General features: G+C 36.5%; 4 protein-coding genes across 4 annotated transcripts in view; 2 read left to right on the top strand and 2 right to left on the bottom strand.

Moving 5' to 3' along the window:
- cfap61 (cilia and flagella associated protein 61) overlaps positions 1 to 2,753 on the bottom strand; it is a gene marked incomplete at both ends in the record, with an annotated part of 30,477 nt that extends 27,724 nt beyond the window's left edge. The window contains 4 exons of the mRNA XM_081378122.1: positions 1,191 to 1,258; positions 1,542 to 1,618; positions 1,707 to 1,857; positions 2,611 to 2,753. Of these exons, the coding sequence (XP_081234248.1) occupies positions 1,191 to 1,258; positions 1,542 to 1,618; positions 1,707 to 1,857; positions 2,611 to 2,753 (439 nt within the window). The remainder of the gene's footprint in view (positions 1 to 1,190; positions 1,259 to 1,541; positions 1,619 to 1,706; positions 1,858 to 2,610) is intronic.
- Positions 2,754 to 3,145: 392 nt separating this feature from the next.
- Positions 3,146 to 10,625, top strand: crnkl1 (crooked neck pre-mRNA splicing factor 1). Its single transcript, XM_081378054.1, has 14 exons — positions 3,146 to 3,327; positions 3,490 to 3,642; positions 4,611 to 4,702; positions 4,783 to 4,941; positions 5,220 to 5,386; positions 5,911 to 6,089; positions 6,170 to 6,340; positions 6,645 to 6,836; positions 6,930 to 6,989; positions 7,210 to 7,290; positions 8,020 to 8,259; positions 9,365 to 9,466; positions 9,552 to 9,800; positions 9,885 to 10,625. The coding sequence occupies exons 1-14, from the start codon at positions 3,280 to 3,282 to the stop codon at positions 10,239 to 10,241; spliced, it is 2,250 nt and encodes a 749-aa protein (XP_081234180.1). The 5' UTR covers positions 3,146 to 3,279; the 3' UTR covers positions 10,242 to 10,625.
- A 365-nt stretch (positions 10,626 to 10,990) lies between these two features.
- naa20 (N-alpha-acetyltransferase 20, NatB catalytic subunit) lies at positions 10,991 to 14,919 on the bottom strand. The gene is made up of 6 exons (XM_081378055.1): positions 14,754 to 14,919; positions 14,322 to 14,346; positions 14,077 to 14,167; positions 12,787 to 12,922; positions 12,503 to 12,648; positions 10,991 to 11,227 (listed from the first exon to the last, which is right to left on the bottom strand). The coding sequence occupies exons 1-6, from the start codon at positions 14,804 to 14,806 to the stop codon at positions 11,142 to 11,144; spliced, it is 537 nt and encodes a 178-aa protein (XP_081234181.1). The 5' UTR covers positions 14,807 to 14,919; the 3' UTR covers positions 10,991 to 11,141.
- Positions 14,920 to 15,549: 630 nt separating this feature from the next.
- The window catches only part of cd109 (CD109 molecule), a gene marked incomplete at its 5' end in the record, with an annotated part of 24,219 nt that continues 18,715 nt past the window's right edge, over positions 15,550 to 21,053 (top strand). The window contains 5 exons of the mRNA XM_081378121.1: positions 15,550 to 15,620; positions 16,916 to 17,082; positions 17,330 to 17,358; positions 17,496 to 17,732; positions 20,643 to 20,768. Of these exons, the coding sequence (XP_081234247.1) occupies positions 15,550 to 15,620; positions 16,916 to 17,082; positions 17,330 to 17,358; positions 17,496 to 17,732; positions 20,643 to 20,768 (630 nt within the window). The remainder of the gene's footprint in view (positions 15,621 to 16,915; positions 17,083 to 17,329; positions 17,359 to 17,495; positions 17,733 to 20,642; positions 20,769 to 21,053) is intronic.

Genomic DNA, 21,053 nt, shown 5'->3' with positions numbered 1-21,053 from the left:
GCTCAGTTAACACACAATTACCCAAGTGGAGACACTAAGAGTCAAAATTTAACACACATCAATCAGATCCTTCAATAGATAGATAAAAGGGCCCAAATCAGTTTATTGCGTTTTGGAACAATGGATCCAGAAAGACATGGATGAAGAGGGATAAGAATGAGGAGGATGAAGGGCAAGGACAAGAAGACAAGCAGTCTCAGATGAAATTCAAGCCACTCTAGTTGCCCATGTCTTTATCAATGGAATGACTATGAGGGAGGCTCGGCTACGAGTAAGGCCAAATTTGAGACGCTTTACCATCGCCTCGAGAACCTTCATGGAGGTGTGGTGGCAAACAAAAATCTATCACTGAATAAAAGACAAACATTTCCAATAGTCTTTGATGAGGTTTATTTTCTTGCAAGAAAAGGCCAGCAGTCGTACAGTCAGACAGTGTGGCTGCAGAGTGTGACAGTGAAGGGAGGGCATCCTTTCTCCTTTATAGTCTTGACTCCCAGAATGTTATCTTTCTAGGCAAATTATGGTATTTCAACCATATGTGGAACATTCTTAGACGTGTCCATCATATTGTCTCCTTGAGTGGAGGCCCTCATGTTACGTCCCAACACTCTTTACCATTCCAATACAATTTGAATTCCATATTAGAATAAGGTTTGTGTGTGCTCTTTTACTGTCATATGTTGGTCACACACATCTTACTGTAAGTAAATATAAAAAAAATTTAGAGGAGAGAGTAAAAAAAAAAAAAAAGAGTAAAAAAAGAAGAAGAGTAAAACAGGGAAAAAAAATAATAATTTGTGTGTGTGTGTTTTCTGTGTATGAATAAAAATGTGCCAATGTATCCACTGGTTGTGTCTTTTGTGTTCATCATGTGAAAAGGTTTGTGAGGGGGGGAACCACAAGCAACATAACTTACCAGTTTTGGAAATGTTGTTTTGAATTTATTGCACCAGTGTCTTAGACTATGTTGTAGTGTGTGTGATTTTGAGGGCTTGTGTGTCCTGTCTGAGGGCAAAGTTTGGTTTTTCAGCAAGAGTGAATGGTTTTGAGTGTAGAGCTTCATTTTGACCTGAAAATAGGATGTTTGGGGAATTGGGTGAGACGTTATGGATTTGTGTTTATAGTTTTGAGAATAGAGGCATAGTTTCAAGAAATGTGTTTAAGCAATCGAGAAAAACTGTAATTCTTACCAAGTGAGCCTCTGTAGGGAGTCAGAAGGCAGATGTATTCCAGCTCCACAATGGCATTGAAAACTGTTCTAGAAGTTGCATCGGAAGGAAATAAAAATCTTTGATCATGAAATTTGATATAACATGATTGAGTGGATACAGGAAGGCATTGCTATACAGTCAATACAATTTGTGCTGCCTAAGGTCATATTCACTCTAACCTAATAACAACAGAAAAATCTGTCTTGTTTTATTAAGTTAAATATAAACCAATGAGCAGACTGTGTGTATTCATGTAATAGGGCCGAACTGTAATTCTTATAGTTGAACTTCACAAGGCCTGTTCACCTTTACAAAGGAGTTTGCTTTTACCTCACTATCTCTTTAGCGCCCCCTATGGAGAAATCAGGCTGAGCCACAAAAAGACGCAGGAAAAGAGTGTTCATGGGCTGGAACAAAGAGAAACAAGAATATCAGGGGGTGTTCAAAATATATGTTAAATATTAGTGGACACCTCTGCATATTTGCTTCGCTTACAGTGAATTTCTGGCCATCTACATGATTCTGGAGTAAATTCTCCCAGCATGCCTGATCCACTAGCTCTTCAATGGGGTGATCTGAGAAAGATGCATGGACGAGCACTTCACTCTTAGTGGTGCTCAGGGTCACGGCTAAATTTGCTTTCTCACTGCAATGAGAAATGAAAACAAAAATATTCTTTATAATGGTCCAATTTACACTTTAAATATGGCACAGAAGTGCTTCTGAACTGGCAATGTGGTGTCATTACACAGACTGTGGCATAAATGCATTTACACAGCAGTTTTAATAGTTTACTTTTGTACTTCAAAACCTGAGGTGTGTCAGAGCAGGCATGATTTAGTCTGGCTTTTATGCAGCATTATGTCTTTACACAGAATTGTACATAGTAGCCTTAAATCAGCTGTGTAGAGAAGCCTAAAGAAACAAGTCTGAGCAATAACCTACTTCTGATTTTGACTGTGACCTGAGAATGTTTATAACGTTTCCTGATTTTATATAATCTATGGGTAAATCTCACAATATCCAGCTCAGAAAAGATCATATTTCACACCAAAATCATATAGCGCATTTTACAATACAAATTGTTTCAATGTAGCTTTACAATAATAAACAGGAAAATAACGATCAATGACGCAAGCTTAATCAAATATAAGAAATATATATATATATATATATATATATATATATACTATATATAGGTGCTGTCAAATCAATTAATCACGATTAATCACATCTAAAAGATGTTTGTGTTTATATAATATAGGTGTGTGACATATATACGATATATATACACACACACATGTATATGTGTGTGTGTGTATGTATGTATGAAAATGGTTTCATTTTGATTTTGTTTTTTTAATAAACTAATTTGAACTGACTGCCTCTTAACACTTACAGAAGATGGATGACATTGAGTCTCCCAAACACAGCAACAGCTGCAGGCCTGATCAGATGATCGATCTCTTCAGCATCTGACCATTCTGTCCTCCTCACAGTCACACTTTCAGCTTTACCAGTGGATGAAGTGATGGTGCTCATTTTAAATCTAATACAATAAACAAATATGATTACATACAGACACAAACTATGTTGTAGCTGTACATTTTTTTTAACTTTTATTTTATTTTCATGTCTACACGACCAGTCGAACGTTTAGACACACACTGAATTGGATAAATTACGTATGTATAGTTTGAGCTTCGTCACTCGAACACAATAAATAAGAAAAACAATGTTCATTCACTTACACTGTAAAAAAGTATAATATAAAGACAATATAGACAGACCTTTCGTTTGAGGATACTAAAAACCAGTGTTTTAAAAGCAGTAAATTGCACGTAATATTTAATCTGCAGTTCGCTAACCGTTAGCAAGCGTCTGTAACCATGGTGACGGGAGTCTATGACGTAGCTGAAGTCAAAGGTTACAGCGTGCGTCACGACGGACGCGACTCGCGACACACGGAATTGAAACGTCGCTAATGCTTTAGCGGGTTATCGAAGTTTTAAAACTTAAATAAACACGTAAAGGTTCCTTATACCAAAGTGACAGGAGCGTGATAATCATGGCGTCCACCGCGGCGGGTAAACAGAGAATCCCGAAAGTGGCGAAGGTAACAAATAATGTTTGATGAGTTAGCATTAGCATAAAACAACGTGAAGTTGTTGTGTTGTGTTCCTCTGTAAACAACTGCTATATTATATTTTGAGTTGTAATTAAACGTGTTAAACAGTGTTTACATGTATATTTATTGCACGTGACGTTGTGTGTTCAGGTGAAGAATAAAGCCCCTGCGGAGGTGCAGATCACCGCAGAGCAGCTGCTCAGAGAGGCGAAGGAGAGAGAACTAGAGCTGCTGCCTCCTCCACCCAAACAGAAGATCACAGACAAGGAAGAGCTCAACGACTATAAGCTGAGGAAGAGAAAGGTATGAGCGCCATATCTCTATATGACCACGACATTATTTGCAAAAATACATCATGGTATCAAAATATAGGACCATGGTACTTGATGTATACCATAGTGCTGTATGTTTACTATATTAGCATGTACCATGCTATTAGCACATCAGGATATTGGTCAAAATATGGTATTACCATAGTACATATCCTGTTGTTATGGTATGTGCCCCAAATACATAATGTTAGCAAGGTACATACGATAAAACTTGTTTTTAAAGCATGTATGATGGCAACACCATGACATTACCATGGTACATGCCTGGAAAACAGGGTGTTGTCATGGTATGTGCCCCGAAAAGCATTAGCATTGTACATGGCATAAAACATGATACTGTTGGTTCATGTTTTAAAAAACATGGTTTTGTCATGGCGTGTGCCGCATAAACATAATATTAGCAAGGTGCATGCAATAAAACATGTTTTCTGGGCATGCACCATGGCAATACTATGACATTACTATGGTATACTATAAACATGGTGTTTAATGTATGTGCCTGATATGACATGTCCAGAAAAATATGGTATTACCGTAGTACATGTCCAAAACATGGTGTTACCTTATTACGTCATGTCCAGAAAACATTGTTTTGTCATGATATATGCCTCAAAAAGCATGTGAATGCAATAAAACACATTATCATGGTTCATGGTTTAAAAACATGACCTTACCATGTTACATGTCCAGAAAAATATGGTATTACCATATTACATGTCTAGAAAACATTGTTTTGTCATGGCATATGCCTCAAAAAGCATAGCATTAGCAATGTATATGCAATAAAACATATTATTGTCATGGTTCATAGTTTAAAAATATGACTTCACCAAGGTACATGTCCAGAAAAATATGGTTTTGTCAATACCATTATAGTATGTATGTATTTATAAGTAAACCAAAGAATTCAATAAAGTTAATTTTTTTCTCTCATCTCAGGCGTTTGAAGACAACATCAGGAAGAACAGAACTGTCATCAGCAACTGGATCAAGTACGCACAATGGGAGGAGAGCCTGCAGGAGGTCCAGAGGTGAGTTTCTGTTCAGCGCCGACTGGTTGAATTGTGGACTGGAGGTGATTTCCTTAACTTTTTTTTTTCGTTGTCTTCAGAGCTCGCTCCATCTACGAGCGTGCGCTCGATGTGGATCACCGCAATATCACACTGTGGCTGAAGTATGCAGAGATGGAGATGAAGAACCGGCAGGTGAACCACTCTCGCAACATCTGGGACCGAGCCATCACCATCCTGCCCCGTGTGAATCAGTTCTGGTACGCTTTCTCCTCATGATTATATTCGGGTTGTCACGGTACCAAAATTCCAGATTCTCAGCACTAATTTTGGTACCATAGCAAAACCTGTCAGAACTATTTTCTTGAACTACTTGAAAATAAAAAATATTAAATTAAATGATTTTATTATTCATAATGCATGTATATACCCAGTACTCGTAATCATCACATCACATGATTTGTTAATATAGACAATAATGTATTCAGACAAAGATACTCTGTTTTTTCTTCTTGTGACTCGTATGTTTATGCACCAGGTACAAGTACACCTATATGGAGGAGATGCTGGGGAACGTTGCCGGCTGCAGGCAGGTGTTTGAGCGCTGGATGGAGTGGGAGCCGGAGGAACAGGCCTGGCATTCTTACATCAACTTTGAGCTGCGCTATAAGGAGGTGGACAAGGCCCGGAGCATCTATGAGAATTATATCCTTTCATTAATGATCTATTTTACTCTGAAATATTATATCCAACTTCATCAGGAATTCGGATACATACAGTACATTCATGTTATAATTGTTATTATTGCTATTGTTGTTTTATATATGTTTTTGTATATCGATTGTTTTTTTAAAAGACAAAATTGTCAAATTATTGTAAACAATGTATTGAAATTATATTGTAATCATAAGAAAAAAAAATGAAATACTGTTGATTTTGCCATGAATATAGCCATTGCCATAAATAAATAAATACGATTGCCCAGTTCTAATCTGCTAAATGTGACTATAAGTCATGAAGACATTAAGATATTATAGACAATAACATGAAAAAGCTGCTTTGAAACAGTGTGTATTGTGAAAAGCGAAAAAAAGTAAAAATATGAAATATGTAAAAAAAAAAAAAGAAAAGAAAAATGCATTTAAATCATGTTTATTAAATAATTTCTCATTTGAGATTGAATGGCTGTTAGGTAAAAAATGTAGATACATTCCTTAACAGCAGAGCACTCGTGATGGTCCATCCTGAAGTGAAGAACTGGATCAAGTACGCTAACTTTGAAGATAAGCACGGCTACATCGCTCTCGGGAGGAAAGTGTTTGAGAGAGCCGTGGAGTTTTTTGGTGAGGATCACATCAGCGAGAGCCTCTACGTGGCTTTTGCCAGATTTGAGGAGAAGCAGAAAGAGGTATGACATCCTGTGTTCGTGTCGTCCAATAAACTAGATGTTTCCTTTTCATGCGTGACCATTCGCTTTGTCTCTTTCAGTTCGAGAGAGTTCGCATCATCTATAAATACGCTTTGGACCGAATCCCCAAGCAACAGGCCCAGGAGCTGTTTAAGAACTACACCGTGTTTGAGAAGAGGTTTGGAGACAGGAGAGGAATCGAAGATGTGATCGTCAGCAAAAGGAGGTTTCAGTATGAAGAGGAAGTCAAGGTGGGTAAAGCATGATTATATTTATTATTATTATATAATCACCTGGTCAAGCTTCACATTTTAAGTTAATATCCAAATGCCCTGAAGTTTTATATATGCGTCAGACTCTCCAGACAACTTCAGACCATCTTTGACGGTTTTCCGAATTTTGTTAGAGTTTAATCTGTGGTGTTTCTGTCATTCTTTGTGGATGGAAACTAATTGGTCTTTGCTAAACCAGTTTGTAGTTTTACACAAATTCAAAGCATCAGTTTCTTTCTTAACGACTCATTGTTGCTTATTAACATAATTTCCTCCTGTATAGGCCAGCCCACATAATTATGATGCTTGGTTTGATTACCTGCGCCTGGTGGAGAGCGACGCAGATGCGGACACGGTTAGAGAAGTGTATGAGAGAGCGATAGCCAACATACCCCCCATCCAAGAGAAGAGACACTGGAGACGCTACATCTACCTGTGGATTAACTACGCTCTCTATGAGGAGCTGGAGGTCAAGGTATGATAGACAGCTGAAGTGTTCAGTATTCAGCATTCAGTCAAGTCTTGTAATTACATGAGGCAGAGTTTGATGGTAATACGTTTTGTTTAGGACCCTGAGAGAACGAGGCAGGTGTACCAGGCATGTCTGGAGGTTATTCCACACAAAAAGGTAAACTTATCATCGTCTTAATGGTTAAAAACATTATTTACACAACCTCATGTCATTTGTGGTGAACTAATCCTTAAACTTCATAATGTTGAATTCTGCAATTTGCAACCATGTCAAGAGCTGAAAAAATGACAGTGTTTACATTATGCTGTAGCTACAATGTCTAAGTTTAATTATTTTTTAAATAGCTTTATAATTATACATGTTTTTTTATTCTCAGTTTACATTTGCCAAGATTTGGCTCTTATATGGGCAGTTTGAAATCCGACAAAAGAACCTCCAGAATGCTAGACGAGGCCTGGTAAGTGTTTCACTCTAAAACTGATTTATATACTTTTACACTACTGTTCAAAAGTGTGGGGTCATTTAAACTTTCTATTTTAAAAGAAAGAAAGAAATTAATACGCATTGTATTTATACGCATGAAATTTATCAAAAGTGACATTTATAATATTAGAAAAGTTTTCTATATCAAATAAATGCTGTTCTTTTCATAGAATCATGAAAAAATATTTATCACATTCCCCACAAAAGTTTTAAGCATCACAACTGTTTTAAACATTGATAATAATCAGAAATGTTTCTTGAGCAGCAAATCATCATATTAGAATGATTTCTGAAGGATCATGTGACACTGAAGACTGGAGTAATGATGCTGAAAATACAGCTTTGATCACAGGAATAAATTACATTTTAAAGTATATTCACACGGAAAATTTATTTTAAATAAAATAATATTATTTCACAATATTATTGTATTTTTGATCAAATAAATACAGCCTTGGCGAGCAGAAGAGACTTCAAAAACACTAAAAAATTGTACCAACCCTAAACTTCTGAACGGTAGTGAACATGACTTACGGGTAATTTCAATTTGTCTGATGTCAGTAGATCACATTCAGGTTTTTATTGGTGTTTCTAAGGCAAACATCATGTTGAAAGACTTCATTCAAAAATGTTCTCCAAACTTTTGGATGGTTTAAGTTTATTATAAGGTAGTGTATATAACCTCTGACCTCTGTCTTATCAGGGCACATCCATTGGAAAATGTCCCAAAAACAAACTGTTTAAAGGCTACATTGAGCTGGAGCTTCAGTTGAGGGAGTTTGACCGCTGCAGGAAGCTCTACGAGAAGTACCTGGAGTTCAGTCCAGAGAACTGCACCACCTGGATCAAGTTTTCTGAGCTGGAGACAATCCTGGGAGACACAGAACGGGCCAGAGCTATATTTGAACTGGCCATTGGACAACCACGATTGGACATGCCAGAGGTCAGAACGTCAAGTCATGTTAAAGTTTAAAGGGATGGTTCGGTGTAATTTCAACCTAGGGTCCTTTGCACTATGACCTCGAGCCAAACACCCCCCAGAAGCCTTTTTTCCCTTGGTCGAACATTATTAAAGTTAGAGCTTATTTAGAGATAGCAGCCAGATGGCTTAGTGCAGGCGCTAATGGATCCAAGGTTGTATCTCGTAAATTACCCCACTAATAATGCCCAGAATGGCACCAAACTTCTACAGGAGTACAAATAGGTTCTGTACTCATAAAACGAGGCATTGGAAAGTTTGTAAGTACATCAGGAGTTTATTTAAATAACACTTGCCTAATGGCTCATGCTACCGCTAACCCGGACGTCGAGGTCACTTCCGTGATTTGGGAAAAGCACGTAAAAGTCCTGGCAGAAAGCGATGCACAAGGATGTAGTGTAACGACGCCCAGTTCCAGGAATGCTTGAGGTCATGGTGCAAAGGACCCTAGGTTGAAATTACTCCGAACCATCCCTTTAAGGCCATTTTCCCATTTAATTTTGATCAAAGTCTGGTTCAGACCATGTTCATATGTGAGTATATAATACCATCCATCAGGCTTTTGAGGAACGTTTATTTTTTCATGTCTCGATCATAATTTTAATTATTGCGATATGTTTTGAAACTACAGAGCTTTGATCATTAAACTAAGCATTTAAATATCATCTTACTAAGACGTATAATTGGAAAATATAGAGCGAAGACCGATATTTATGTGATTTTATGCAAGTAGTCTGTTATAAAGATCTCATTAATTTACAAGCTATCAGAATTGTATCTTTTTGGCCATATAAATATCAAGAAGTCCACCTAATTGCATATTTTGGCTTAGTTTGTACCTCTGAATAAAATTAAGATGTGTTCTCCTCCATATTCTCACTATATTGGACTATGAGCCATAAAATCCTTTTGTATCAAATAGGTTACTCAACATAAAACATTTTTTTTTACCTTTTTTGTATTGTTAAAGGTTCAATTTAACAAAGAAATCCGATTATTATTTAATTTGTCAGGCTTTACTGGGTTAAAGTGATTCTTAACTGTTTCTCCTCTGTATTGTTCACGTCAGGTGCTGTGGAAGTCATACATCGACTTTGAGATCGAGCAAGAAGAATACGACAACACACGAGGCCTGTATAAGAGACTGTTACAGCGGACTCAACATGTCAAAGTAAGCAATCAAAATTACGGCAACACAACATGCTCATTTTAAATACATATCTGACTCATTTGATCCCAATCTCGTCGTATTATAGGTCTGGATCAGTTATGCCCAGTTTGAGATGTCGATTGACAGCGACGACCGCATTCAGCGCTGCAGACAAATCTACGAGGAGGCCAATAAGAGTATGCAGGGCTGTGAGGAGAAGGAGGAACGTCTGATGCTCCTGGAGTCCTGGAGAGACTATGAGGAGGAGTTTGGATCGTTGGCCAACAAGGACAGAGTCCAGAAACTCCTGCCGGAGAAGGTGAAGAAGAGGAGGAAGATCACAGCAGAGGATGGGGTGAGAGTCTTTTCGTGTCTGTTTGTGGGTGTTTTTTCTTGCGTCGACTAGTCATACCTAACACGATGTCATTGGTTTATTTAGTCGGATGCAGGTTGGGAAGAATATTACGACTACATCTTCCCAGAGGATGCTGCCAATCAGCCCAACCTCAAACTGCTGGCCATGGCCAAGATGTGGAAGAAACAGCAGCAGATTGAGGAAGAACAGGAGGAAGAAGAAGAAGAAGAACAGCAGGTTCCTCAAGGGAAGGAACCACAGGAGAGCTCAGAACCAGAAGAGGAGGAACCGGCGGCCCACAGAGAACAGAAGGAAAATGAAAATGACGATCGCGACGATGATGACGAGAGTAGCAGCAGCAGCGACAGCGAGAGTGATAGCAACCACGAAGACGACAAAGAGAAGAGCGAACAAACAAAGGCGGACGCAGAAAAACAGTGAACTGGTGTTGTTGGAACTTAACATATTATTTGACTTTTTGTCTCTTTTCTTTTGTAACAAAATAAAGGTGCGAACCAAATATTCTTGTGCCGGTCATTGTTTTTATTGTTCGCTTTAAAGTCGTGAAGTGAAAATTTTCCGAATTTTCTTATTGTAAACAATTAATCCATGCACGTTTCATTTTTAAATGTTTGACCTGTTTAATGTTTAATCGAAATGTCATAAATGGATCTTCCGGGGGGAAAAAGACAGACCGTTTTTCGAATATCTGTTGCACTTCACAATACGGAAGATCTGTCGCTACTTCCGTTTCATCGTGACTTTAAATATGGGATCCTTGAGCTAATTCGCAATCTTTCTATCCATGATAATGTGCAAAGTATTTTGCTGTGGATCTACACTATAATAACTAATACAATAAGAATGCAGAGGCAGAATCCTGTTTATTGAATTTATTTACTGCATTATGTACTGAAGCTGTGAATGGACACATTTACAGGATCAATTTTATTACATTTTTTTATGTCTACAGTCTTCCCTTGTTTTATTTTGACTGCCTTTGCAGTGTTACGGGGAAAATGAGAGAAATTTCAGTGGCAATCAGAGGTAAAAATAGTACATGACCCCTGATTGGTAATGTTTCAGTATGCTAATTAGGTGTCAACCTGAACAAAAGTTTAATATTTTGTTTTAAGTTTTCACTTAAACATTTTTATTTAATGTAACTACATTTCCAATGTCCATTAGTTTCAGCTTTATTAACCCAATAAAAAAAACAATTCAAAGAATCCGTTCAAAGCAGTGACTCTCTGACATTTCACATCAATATTGTGACACAAAAAGCAAAATGTCGGTTTTCCCAGTTGGATGTTGATCATTTCAGAGAGCCACTTATTAGTGTTATTCAATATCTTCTGGTCGGACAGGATGCGGAAGCGGAATTATGGATTTCTTCTCTGTGTCTCTGGATAAAGCCTTCCTCATATCTGTCAAAATGAAAGAACAGTTTAAATCAGTATTTTACATAAACTTGGGTTTAGCTTTGCAGTGATGCTACAAATCTCGGAGGGTTTTAATACACTGAAAATGTTGCTTTTATTGTTTGCCAAGTGAAAAGTCTTGATTGCTTAGTAAAGTTAACAAGCAGCACAAATGTTGCAAGACAGGTTATGCGTTGTCCTTGAGTTCAATATTTAAGGTCATGGGTTTATTCAAATCTCTAACCTTAAATATGACCAACAATAAACAAGATGCTTGCCTTAGAAACACCAATAATAACCTGAATGTGATCATCTGACATCAGACAATTGAAATTAACCGTAAGTCATGTTCACTACCGTTCAGAAGTTTAGGGTCGGTAATTTGATCAAAAACACAGTAAAAAAAAGTACTATTGTGAAATATTATAATAATTTAAAATAAATGTTTGAATATATTTAAAAATGTAATTTATTGCTGTGATCAAAGTGTGAATTGTCAGCATCATTACTCCAGTCTTCCTTCAGAAATCATTCTAATATGCTCAATAATTATCAATTCTGAAAACAGTTGTGCTGCTTCTGTTGAAACCATGATAATTGTTTTTTTTTGAGTTATTTGACAAATAGAAAGTTAATTTATTTGAAATAGAATATTTTGTAACATTACAAACGTATTTACTGTCACTTTTGATCAACTGAATGCGTTTCTTTGCTGAATAAAAGTATTAATTTCTTTAAAGGGGTCATGAACTGGCTTTTTAATTTTTTTTATATTGTTGTCTGAGGTCAACTTATGACGTTTGCTTGGTTTTTACATTCAAAAACATCAAAATGAATAAGTAATAGGCTATTTTCTACCCTGGTTTTTATGGGCATTGAAGACTTGGAAGTAAACGTCCACTGCTATGATTGGATAACAGTCTTGCATATTATAATGAGTTTCAGGTAATGCGTGAATCGGGGGCGGGGCTAAACAGGCAGTGTTGAAGTAGGCGTAGATCTTCTGCGGAGGCGGGGTTTGATGCCCTTTGACCTCATAGATCCCCACTTTGAAAAACCTGTCGTTCGCTGTGCCTGGTGTCAATAAAAGCTTTTATTGGACTAACAAGCAAGTTTTCAGTTCTGAAACTTACAGGATATTCTTATATGATGACCACTAATATGTCTAAAGCTCAAGGAAAATTTGATTTCTCAGTTCATCACCCCTTTAAAAAAAACAACAACTTACTGACCCCAAACTTTTGAACAGTAGTGCAATTAGCAAGCAAGTGAACAGCTCACCATAAGCATCTTCGTCAGGTTCACCGTTACTGGCAGAGTAATACTCTATAACCGTTCTGTACACGCTGTAGCCGAGCTGTTTGTACATATTCACAGCAACTTGGTTGGAAACCCGCACAAAGAGATCCACAAAGAATCCGCCCTTCCTAAATAGAGGAGAACCACAAAATAACTTGTTTAAAATCATGTTACAGCTAATAATCAATATGATTTCAGTTTTTTATTGTTCTGCCTGCTTTTTATCTTTACGTGCATTATAGATGCTTTTGTACAGTTGGTTGTACCTTTCTGAGATCTCCTCTAACATCTCCATGAGTTTAGCAGCCAGACCCAGTCGTCTGAACTCTGGGGCCACAGAGAGAGCCGTGACATGCCCGTGCCATTCCTCCCTGGCCACGGACCCTTCTGCCTTTCCCATGACTACAGGAGGACCATTGACACACAGGTTATATACACACACACACACACACTCCAGTCTGACTGGTAAAGGGATAGTTCACTCAAAAATGAAAATTATGTCACTAATTACTCACCCTCATGTCGTCCAAAAACCCATAAGACTTTCGTTCATCTTACGAACACAAATGAAGATCTTTTTGATGAAATCTGAGAGCTTTCTGTCCCTCCATTGACAGCTACACAACTATCACTTTGAGTCTTCAAAAAGTTCATAAAGAGATCGTAAATTTAATCCAAATTAATTTGACCGGTTTAGTCCAAATTTTCCGAAGAGGCACGATCGCTTTATATGACGAACATGCTTTTATTCTCATTTAAACATTGATCAGCGATCAAGATTAACTAAAGTCTTGCGGGTTTGGAACGACATGAGGGTGAGTAATTACTGACAGAAGGTTACACTTCATTTTAAGGTGTCATTGTTACAGTGTAATTATATATTTAAGTACTGAGTAATCTTAATTAACTACATGTACTTACTATAGGGTTACGGCTTGGTTGAGGGTTAATTGCATGTAATTATGCATAATTTACTGTTATTTCTATGGTAAGTACATGTAACATATGTAACAAGGACACTGTAAAATAAAGTGTTACCCAGAATTTTCATTTTTGGGTGAACTATCCCTTTAAAAGTAGACATGAAATCAAAATCGACACTAGTTGCTGGTCTCATTGTGAACGATTCATCAGTGCATGTTTTTCCAAAGAATTTTTTTTTTGTCTTCATAATTTTAAATCAAAAAGAAATTATATGCTTAAACTTAAACAACTTTCCTTTTCAGATGGCATCATCCTTTTCAGTCCCTCATTCTGGTACGTAACATCCATAATTCACAATCTAATCTTGTTGCATATTTTGTTTCTCTTTCAGGGACAAGTCAGATTTAGAAAGAAAAATGGATAGCTTTCATAAAACGTTGACTTGAGTTAGCCAAATTTCTGTCTGTTCCTCACTCAATGCTTTCGATGTATAGAGAAGAGCAGCATGAGCATTCTTCTAAACATGTTTTTTTTATATATTTGGAAAGACATGTGAGTAAATAATGTCTGAATGTTCACCTTTTACATGTTCTCTCAACTAAAATGTTCAACTAAAAACACATTTGACTCACTGTAGCCCATCAGTTCCCCTCCTGGAGCCTCTGCTACTATGAAATACTCCGGCCAGTGAGCCAAATATTGAAGATAGAAGGGAATTCCATACTGTACAATGAATGAAAGTTAAGAAAAAAAAAAAAAAAAAAACTGAGAAAAAAAAGCTACTCTATAAGAGCCATTACAGGCTGACTAATCAAACAATATTTGGTTATTTTGAGATAATCAGAGATTTGAGATATCAGCTTGTTTTAAAGGATACAGTTTCTGTCAAGGGGTCCAGATTACTGTGGGATACAAATACACAATCAATATTAAAATTGTAATATTAATAAGTAAAACTAGGATATCACTAGATGTTATACAACAGGAACATAACAATGATCAATATAAAGCAGCACAGTCTACTAACAGAAAGTAACATGTTTTTGAACGTGTAAATAATTTAAAACGTTTAAGAAACATGCTACTTTCTGTTAGCAGACTGTGCTGCACCATCATGTTGAATATGTTCTTAATTATCATTTAACAATAGTACAATGAAGCTGCTTGCTGGTAATACTCTGGCTGGTATTGAATTGATGGTATCATATCATAGTATTAACTACCTTCACTTTACGATGGTAACGCTACAGTACTTTTTTGAAATGGTAATTACCAGCGCTATTATATTATGTGTAATTAAATAACTCACATATTGTTGAATTTAAACAGGTCATCGCACGTGAAAGCTCGTAATGTTGTCATTCTCCCGTGTGTGCAGGACGACGCTCCGACCTCTCACCTCTGCGTCACACGCATGACGTTCCGTTGTCTTTTTTAAACAGCGACATCTGTCGGCATGAGGGAAAAATACACATGCAGTTTGTGTTCAATACAACGCTTTTATTTGATTTTACTCCACATTTCGTTGCTCTGTTTTTCTTAAAAAAAAAAAATCCATTGTTTTTACAAAATAAAACTGGCAGCTGTCGTTGCCAGAACAATGATGTTAAAATACAGTAAAAATTATTACAAAAATGATTACAGCCTGTAAATTCTACTATTTAAATCAGTAATAATAATAATAATAATAATAATAAAAAAAAACATTTGATAAATTTTAATCCAACAGATTTTCTGATGAATTAACAAGGCCAAGCTGCTACTAAAATCTGTACTTTTTACAAGGTTAGATTTATTACAGTTTTTCCTCTGTATATAGTACAAGAACTTACTGTTAACCAATTACTGGCATATTTTATTTTTTTTACAGTTAAAATCACTATATATATATAATTTTTTTTTTTTTTTTTTTTTTTTTTTTACAGTGTTCTCAAACATGTTATGCAAGTCTTTGTATAGGTTCCTTCATTGTCCAGTGAAAGGGCTGTTATTCCCTCAGGTGTGTAGGTGGAGTGATGAAGGATCAGGTGTTGGATCGCTCTATAAAAGGATCTGTTAGTCTTAGTAGTTCAGTAAGTGCTTTCACTGGAGTGTCACACCTGCAAATGGAGTGGATTCAAGTCTTTGGAGTTCTGGAATGTTTACTATTCTGCTGTGGAACTCTAGTCACACCAAGGTTTGTCAAATGTCCAATTCTATTATAGTAACATGTAACTAGTCATTTAAAAGGTGATTCCTTACTTAAAATTACCACAGAACAGAACTTTTGTATTGCTTTTGATGTTGATGATTTAGTGATGAAATGATTATGTAAAATAATAATTTTTATTATGCTCAATATTCTTAATCTGTACACTGTTAGAAAAATTTGTAGAAATTACAGTATTACTGGCAGCTACTTGCCAGTAACTTACTGTATATTTAAATTGATGTTATTTACTGGCAACAATTTGTTCAAAATGAAATGAACATTAAACATTAACAAGTCTTTGTCTTTAAAGAATACAACTAAAATAACATCCTCATGCAAAGCATTCTGGGAACCAAAATCTGAAGGGAAAAAAAACAGAAAAAGGTTGATGAAGATTTCTGGTTCCCAGAATGCTTTGCATGAGGATGTTATTTTAGTTTTATTCTTTAAAGACAAAGACTTGTTAATGTTTAATGTTCATTTCATTTTGAACAAATTGTTGCCAGTAAATAACATAAATTTAAATCTACAGTAAGTTACTGGCAAACAGCTGCAAAACTACAGCAAATTTTTTACAGTGTATCTTTTGTCTTTTGACAAGTTTCTGGATTGTTCATGCTTTGTTATTTTAATACACAGTGCCGTTCACAAGTTTGGGGTCAGTAAGATTTTTTTAAATATTTTTGAAACAAGTCTCTTATTCTAACCAAGGCTGTATTTATTTGATCTAAAATCCAGTAAAAATAGTAATATTGTTAAATGTTATTACAATTTAAAATAACTTTTCTATTTAAATACATTTTAGAAATGAAACAAGAAACATTTATTATCAATGTTGAAAACTGCTTCATACTTTCGTGGAAACCATGATACAATTTTTCAGGATTCTTTGATTAATAGAAAGTTCAAAAGAACAGCATTAAAAAAAAAACAGAAATCTTTTGCAGCATTATAAATGTCTTTACTGTGCACTTTTGATCAATTTAACGCATCCTTGCTGAATAAAAGTATTAATTTCTTAAAACAAATTGTACAGAACTCAAACTTTTAAACGGTATAGTGAAAGATAGAAAAGTATAGAGGTTTAGAGTTGAATGTTTCTGTTAAGTTATATTTAAAAAAAAGTTCATGCTAATTCAAAAGTTCATGCTCAATTCATGCTAATATTCATATTTAAAAACTCAAATCATTGAGAGAAATATATAATATGGAATATTATTACAGATATATTATGTATCTCTATCAAAATCCCATGAAAATAAGAATTTTTTCAGTTTCAGCCCAGCAAAGAATCCCTCCTATCTCATATCCGTCTCTGAAGTTCTGCGCTGTGGCGTTCCCACCACAATATCAGTCAGCATTCTGTCAGATTATCCCATCAAAGTCACAGCTGAACTCATTCATGGAAACACCAGTGTGGCCAAAACACAAAGCACTGTTCCAGCAGGTAATATATATATATATATATATATATATATAAAACATTTCTGAAGGCACAATTATACAACAATATTCAGTTGTATTAATTTAGTCTGAACTCTTTACTCTTTAAATTTACATTGAAAATCGCATTGGTTAAACTCAAAAAGGGACCTTTTTTGAATGACCTATACAATGTAAATATAATATTATATAATATACAACTCCACCCTGTTCAAACAAGTATTCGTGTCTGTTCTGCTTTGATTTTAAAGGCTCTACCAGACTACTGTCTCTCCCACCTGTGAGTATCAGAGCTGTAGTTTCTATGATTGAATCTCCAAATAAAATAAATGAATTGATTTAAACCAGAAGGTTGCATCAGTAGCTGTTTGTCTGTGACCTACATACAGAGTATACTGTGTTATTTTCCCTCTTCAGGTCTTTTATGATGAATTGAGTTACTGGTATCCATATCAGCTGTACGTTAAGGGGTTTGTTGGAGCTGCTCAAGTGTTTTCAAACTCCACCGCGATGGTCTTCAGCCCCAAGTGCATGTCCATCTTTATCCAGACTGACAAGAACAATTACCAACCAGGGGAGACGGTGAAATTTCGGGTTGTATCAGTTACACCCGATGGAAAGCCGTACAAGGGCCAGATCAACATTTATATCAGGGTGGGTGTCTCAAGTGATTGGTGATGGTTATTTTAGCCCTATTCTGGCAGAATGTGAACTGATACATCATGAGAGTAGTGATGGAAGAAACAAAGCTCTATGAAACTTTGAAAACTTTGAACCAATTGCTTCACAAAATGATGACACATGCTGATCAGAACAGTGTAAATGCAGCGAAAACTCAGCTTAAACATGCACCAAAAAAGAAAAACTTTTACAATCTAATTGCAATTGTATTATTGAAGGTGTAATTGATTTAACAAATCATCTAATACCATTATGTTATCAGTACAAAGTGTCTTTATAATAGGATACTTATAATAAATTGTATAGTGCTTATTTGTTTGTTTTACTGAGTGCTTAATCAGACCAATAAGAGACTATTACATTTACTTTTACATTTAAACGACTTTACATCCAAAGACTTACAAATTACGAGAACAATAGAAGCAATCAAAGCAACAATAGGGCAACAATATGTAAGTGCTGTGACTAGTCCCAGTTAGTCTAGTATAATAGTACACGTAGCATGGAGTTTTTTAAAAATAGACATCGATCTTTTTTCTTGTTTTTTTTTTTAAATATTAATGCATCTTTGAAAATGGCTAAAGACTCAGTAGCTCGGGTTAAGTTAAGCAGGTATTTCAGAACAAGAGCTTGGACAAGGAGTTGTGTATGGAGTATGCTCCGATAGGAAGGGCCTAATCTTCCTAATGTTGTTTAAGGCAGATTTGCAGGAATGGGCAGTTCTTGCAATGTGGTCTGTGAAGTTCAACTTTTCATTAATCATAACTCCAAGGTTTCTGGCTGTCCTGGATGAAGTTATGGTTGACAAATCTAGCTGAATGGAGAAGTTGTGATGAAGTGTTGGGTTGGCTGAGACCACAAGCAGTTCCGGTTCTCGGTTGAGTTAAAGGTGGTGGTCCTTCATCCAGCAAGAAACGTCTGTCAGGCAGGCTGAGATGCGAGTAGCTACTGTCAGATCATCAGGCTGGAATGAGAGGTAGAGTTGTGTATCATCCGCTCAACAGTGATAGGAAAACCATGTTTCTGAATGACAGATCCTAGTGATGGCATGTAGATGGAGAAGAGAAGTGGTCCCAGCACTGAGCCCTGAGGCACACCAGTAGCTAGATGTTACGATGTTATTAAACCAGTTTCTTTCCAGCCATGGTCAGACTGGTGACTGAGGATATGGCAGAGGGAACAAATATGTCTGTCTCATTATTATAAGATGACACAATGCTATCTCACGACCAATTCGTACGAATTTGTACGAATGATAAAAAGTTGGCTAATTCGTACTAATTCGTACGACCTCACTCGTACGAATTTGTACAATTTGTCTAAACCCACATGATAGGGGCGGGGTCAGGGGTAGGTCATTCGTATGAATTCATACGAATTGGCCAATTCGTAAAATATGTACGATTTTGCAAAAAACGTACTAATTCGTACGAGTCAGGTCGTATGAATTCGTACGAATAAGCCACCTCGTAGAATTTGTACGTTTTCCCGTGAGATCGGGCTCGATGACAAGTGTTATCTCCTTTTACATAGAGATTTTAGAAAGGGTAGTTTATGCCTGTGATGTGTTTATGTGTCTATCTCTGTTAAACAGAGAATGTTTTATTACAGTATTTTTTGTAAATTTGTACATTATGTATTATCTCAGGACAGTGCAATACTCCTATATGGAGGTAATCATCTTTATTGTGTTTGTTTGTTGTGGACCTACACTGTTCTTCATTTACTGTACCTTCTCAAAGTCTATTTATTGTGTGTAGTTTTGTTAGGTTCTTCTTTTATGTTGACTTTTTAATGTTGACTCAATGAGCTTTAAAATAAAAATCCTATGTACTTGTACGAGCTGTACTGGTCCAAATGGCAAATAAAACTTCAACTTCAAGACTTGAACCACTGGAGTGCAGTTCCTGAGTTGCCCTTGATCAGGTGGTTAACTGTGTCAAAAACAGCAGACAGATCATGCAATATGAGAACTGAGGATTTTGAAGGTGCTCTTGCCAGTCTCAGAGTTTTAATAACCGAGAGTAGGGCAGTCTCAGTTGATTGTCCGCTTTTGAAACAGACTGATTGTTGTCCAGGATGTTCTGTGGAAGAAAGGCAGAGATTTGGTTGAACATGACTCATTCAAGTGTCTAAGCAATGTATGGAAAAGGGGATACTGGTCTGTAGTTTTCTAGATTTAGAGTGGGTTTCTTAAGCAGTGGGGTTATCCAAACCTGCTGAAATGCTGTGGGAAAGGTACCAGTGTGAAGAGAGGTGTTGATGATGTGAGTTAGCAACTGAAGAAGAAATGCCTTGAACGAGATGAGTGGGGATAGGATCAAGCGGTCAGGTAGTAGGGTGATCGGAGAATGTGTGTGTTTGTTTTAAGATGCGTATGCCGGTTTGTGGAATGGAAAATTGGCCGCTGATGGTTGTTGTTTTATTTATGAAGAATGTGGAAAAGTTTTCAGCTGATGAAGGAAGGGGAGGAGAAAAGCTAAGAAGAGAGGAAAAGGTTTTTGAAAAACTTACGAGAGTCAAAATAATTGTATTTTTATACTCTTCCCTTTTATTATACAAATGTAACATTAAATGTCTACAAATTTATAAAGTCGGGGGATGATCTCTGTGAACCCATGAACCAGTGTAGCGGTGAACCGTTGAAAATTCGAAACATTTCAAACCTGTTACGACGTAACAAACACTCTTTTACTAAAAATCATGTGACTTTGGCAATTTGATGCGCGCTCCGAATCACTGGTTTGAAGAAAATGATTTGCAAAGGTTTCGAAGCATCACAGAGCAGTGTTTGCAATTCACCCATCACTACGGTCTGGAGTACTGAGGGATGGATGGAACAAACCTTATTCCATTGTTTTTGTGTGTTTTTAATGTGAGCAGGATCCCAAGGGGAATATGATTCGACAGTGGCTGTCTGTGGACGGTGTTCTAGGTGTCGTTTCAAAAGAGCTGAAACTCTCTCAGAACCCACCGCTTGGCCCATGGAAAATAGTAGCTGGAATCCACGTGAGTTGTGTGAAAACTTGAGTGGAAAGTCACCACCTGGTGAACGACAAAACAGCTGAAAAAATTCCACTGAATTACAATTAAGGAATGACCAGTGGCCTTAGCAACAACTTAAAGCCATATATAACCTTAGCAATTGCATTGCAACACACAACACTAAAAACACTAAGAGCACCTTAGCAACTGCTTAGCAACACTCTAAAAAAACACTTGAAAAAGCATTGAATTGTCCTGTCAACCACCCACAACACCCTAGAATTGTTCAGCAAGTTTTGTGCAGACATT

This window comes from Scardinius erythrophthalmus (assembly GCF_964197995.2).
Source record: "Scardinius erythrophthalmus genome assembly, chromosome: 11".
NCBI lineage: Eukaryota > Metazoa > Chordata > Actinopteri > Cypriniformes > Leuciscidae > Scardinius > Scardinius erythrophthalmus.
This window is presented reverse-complemented; position numbering and strand designations above follow the sequence as displayed.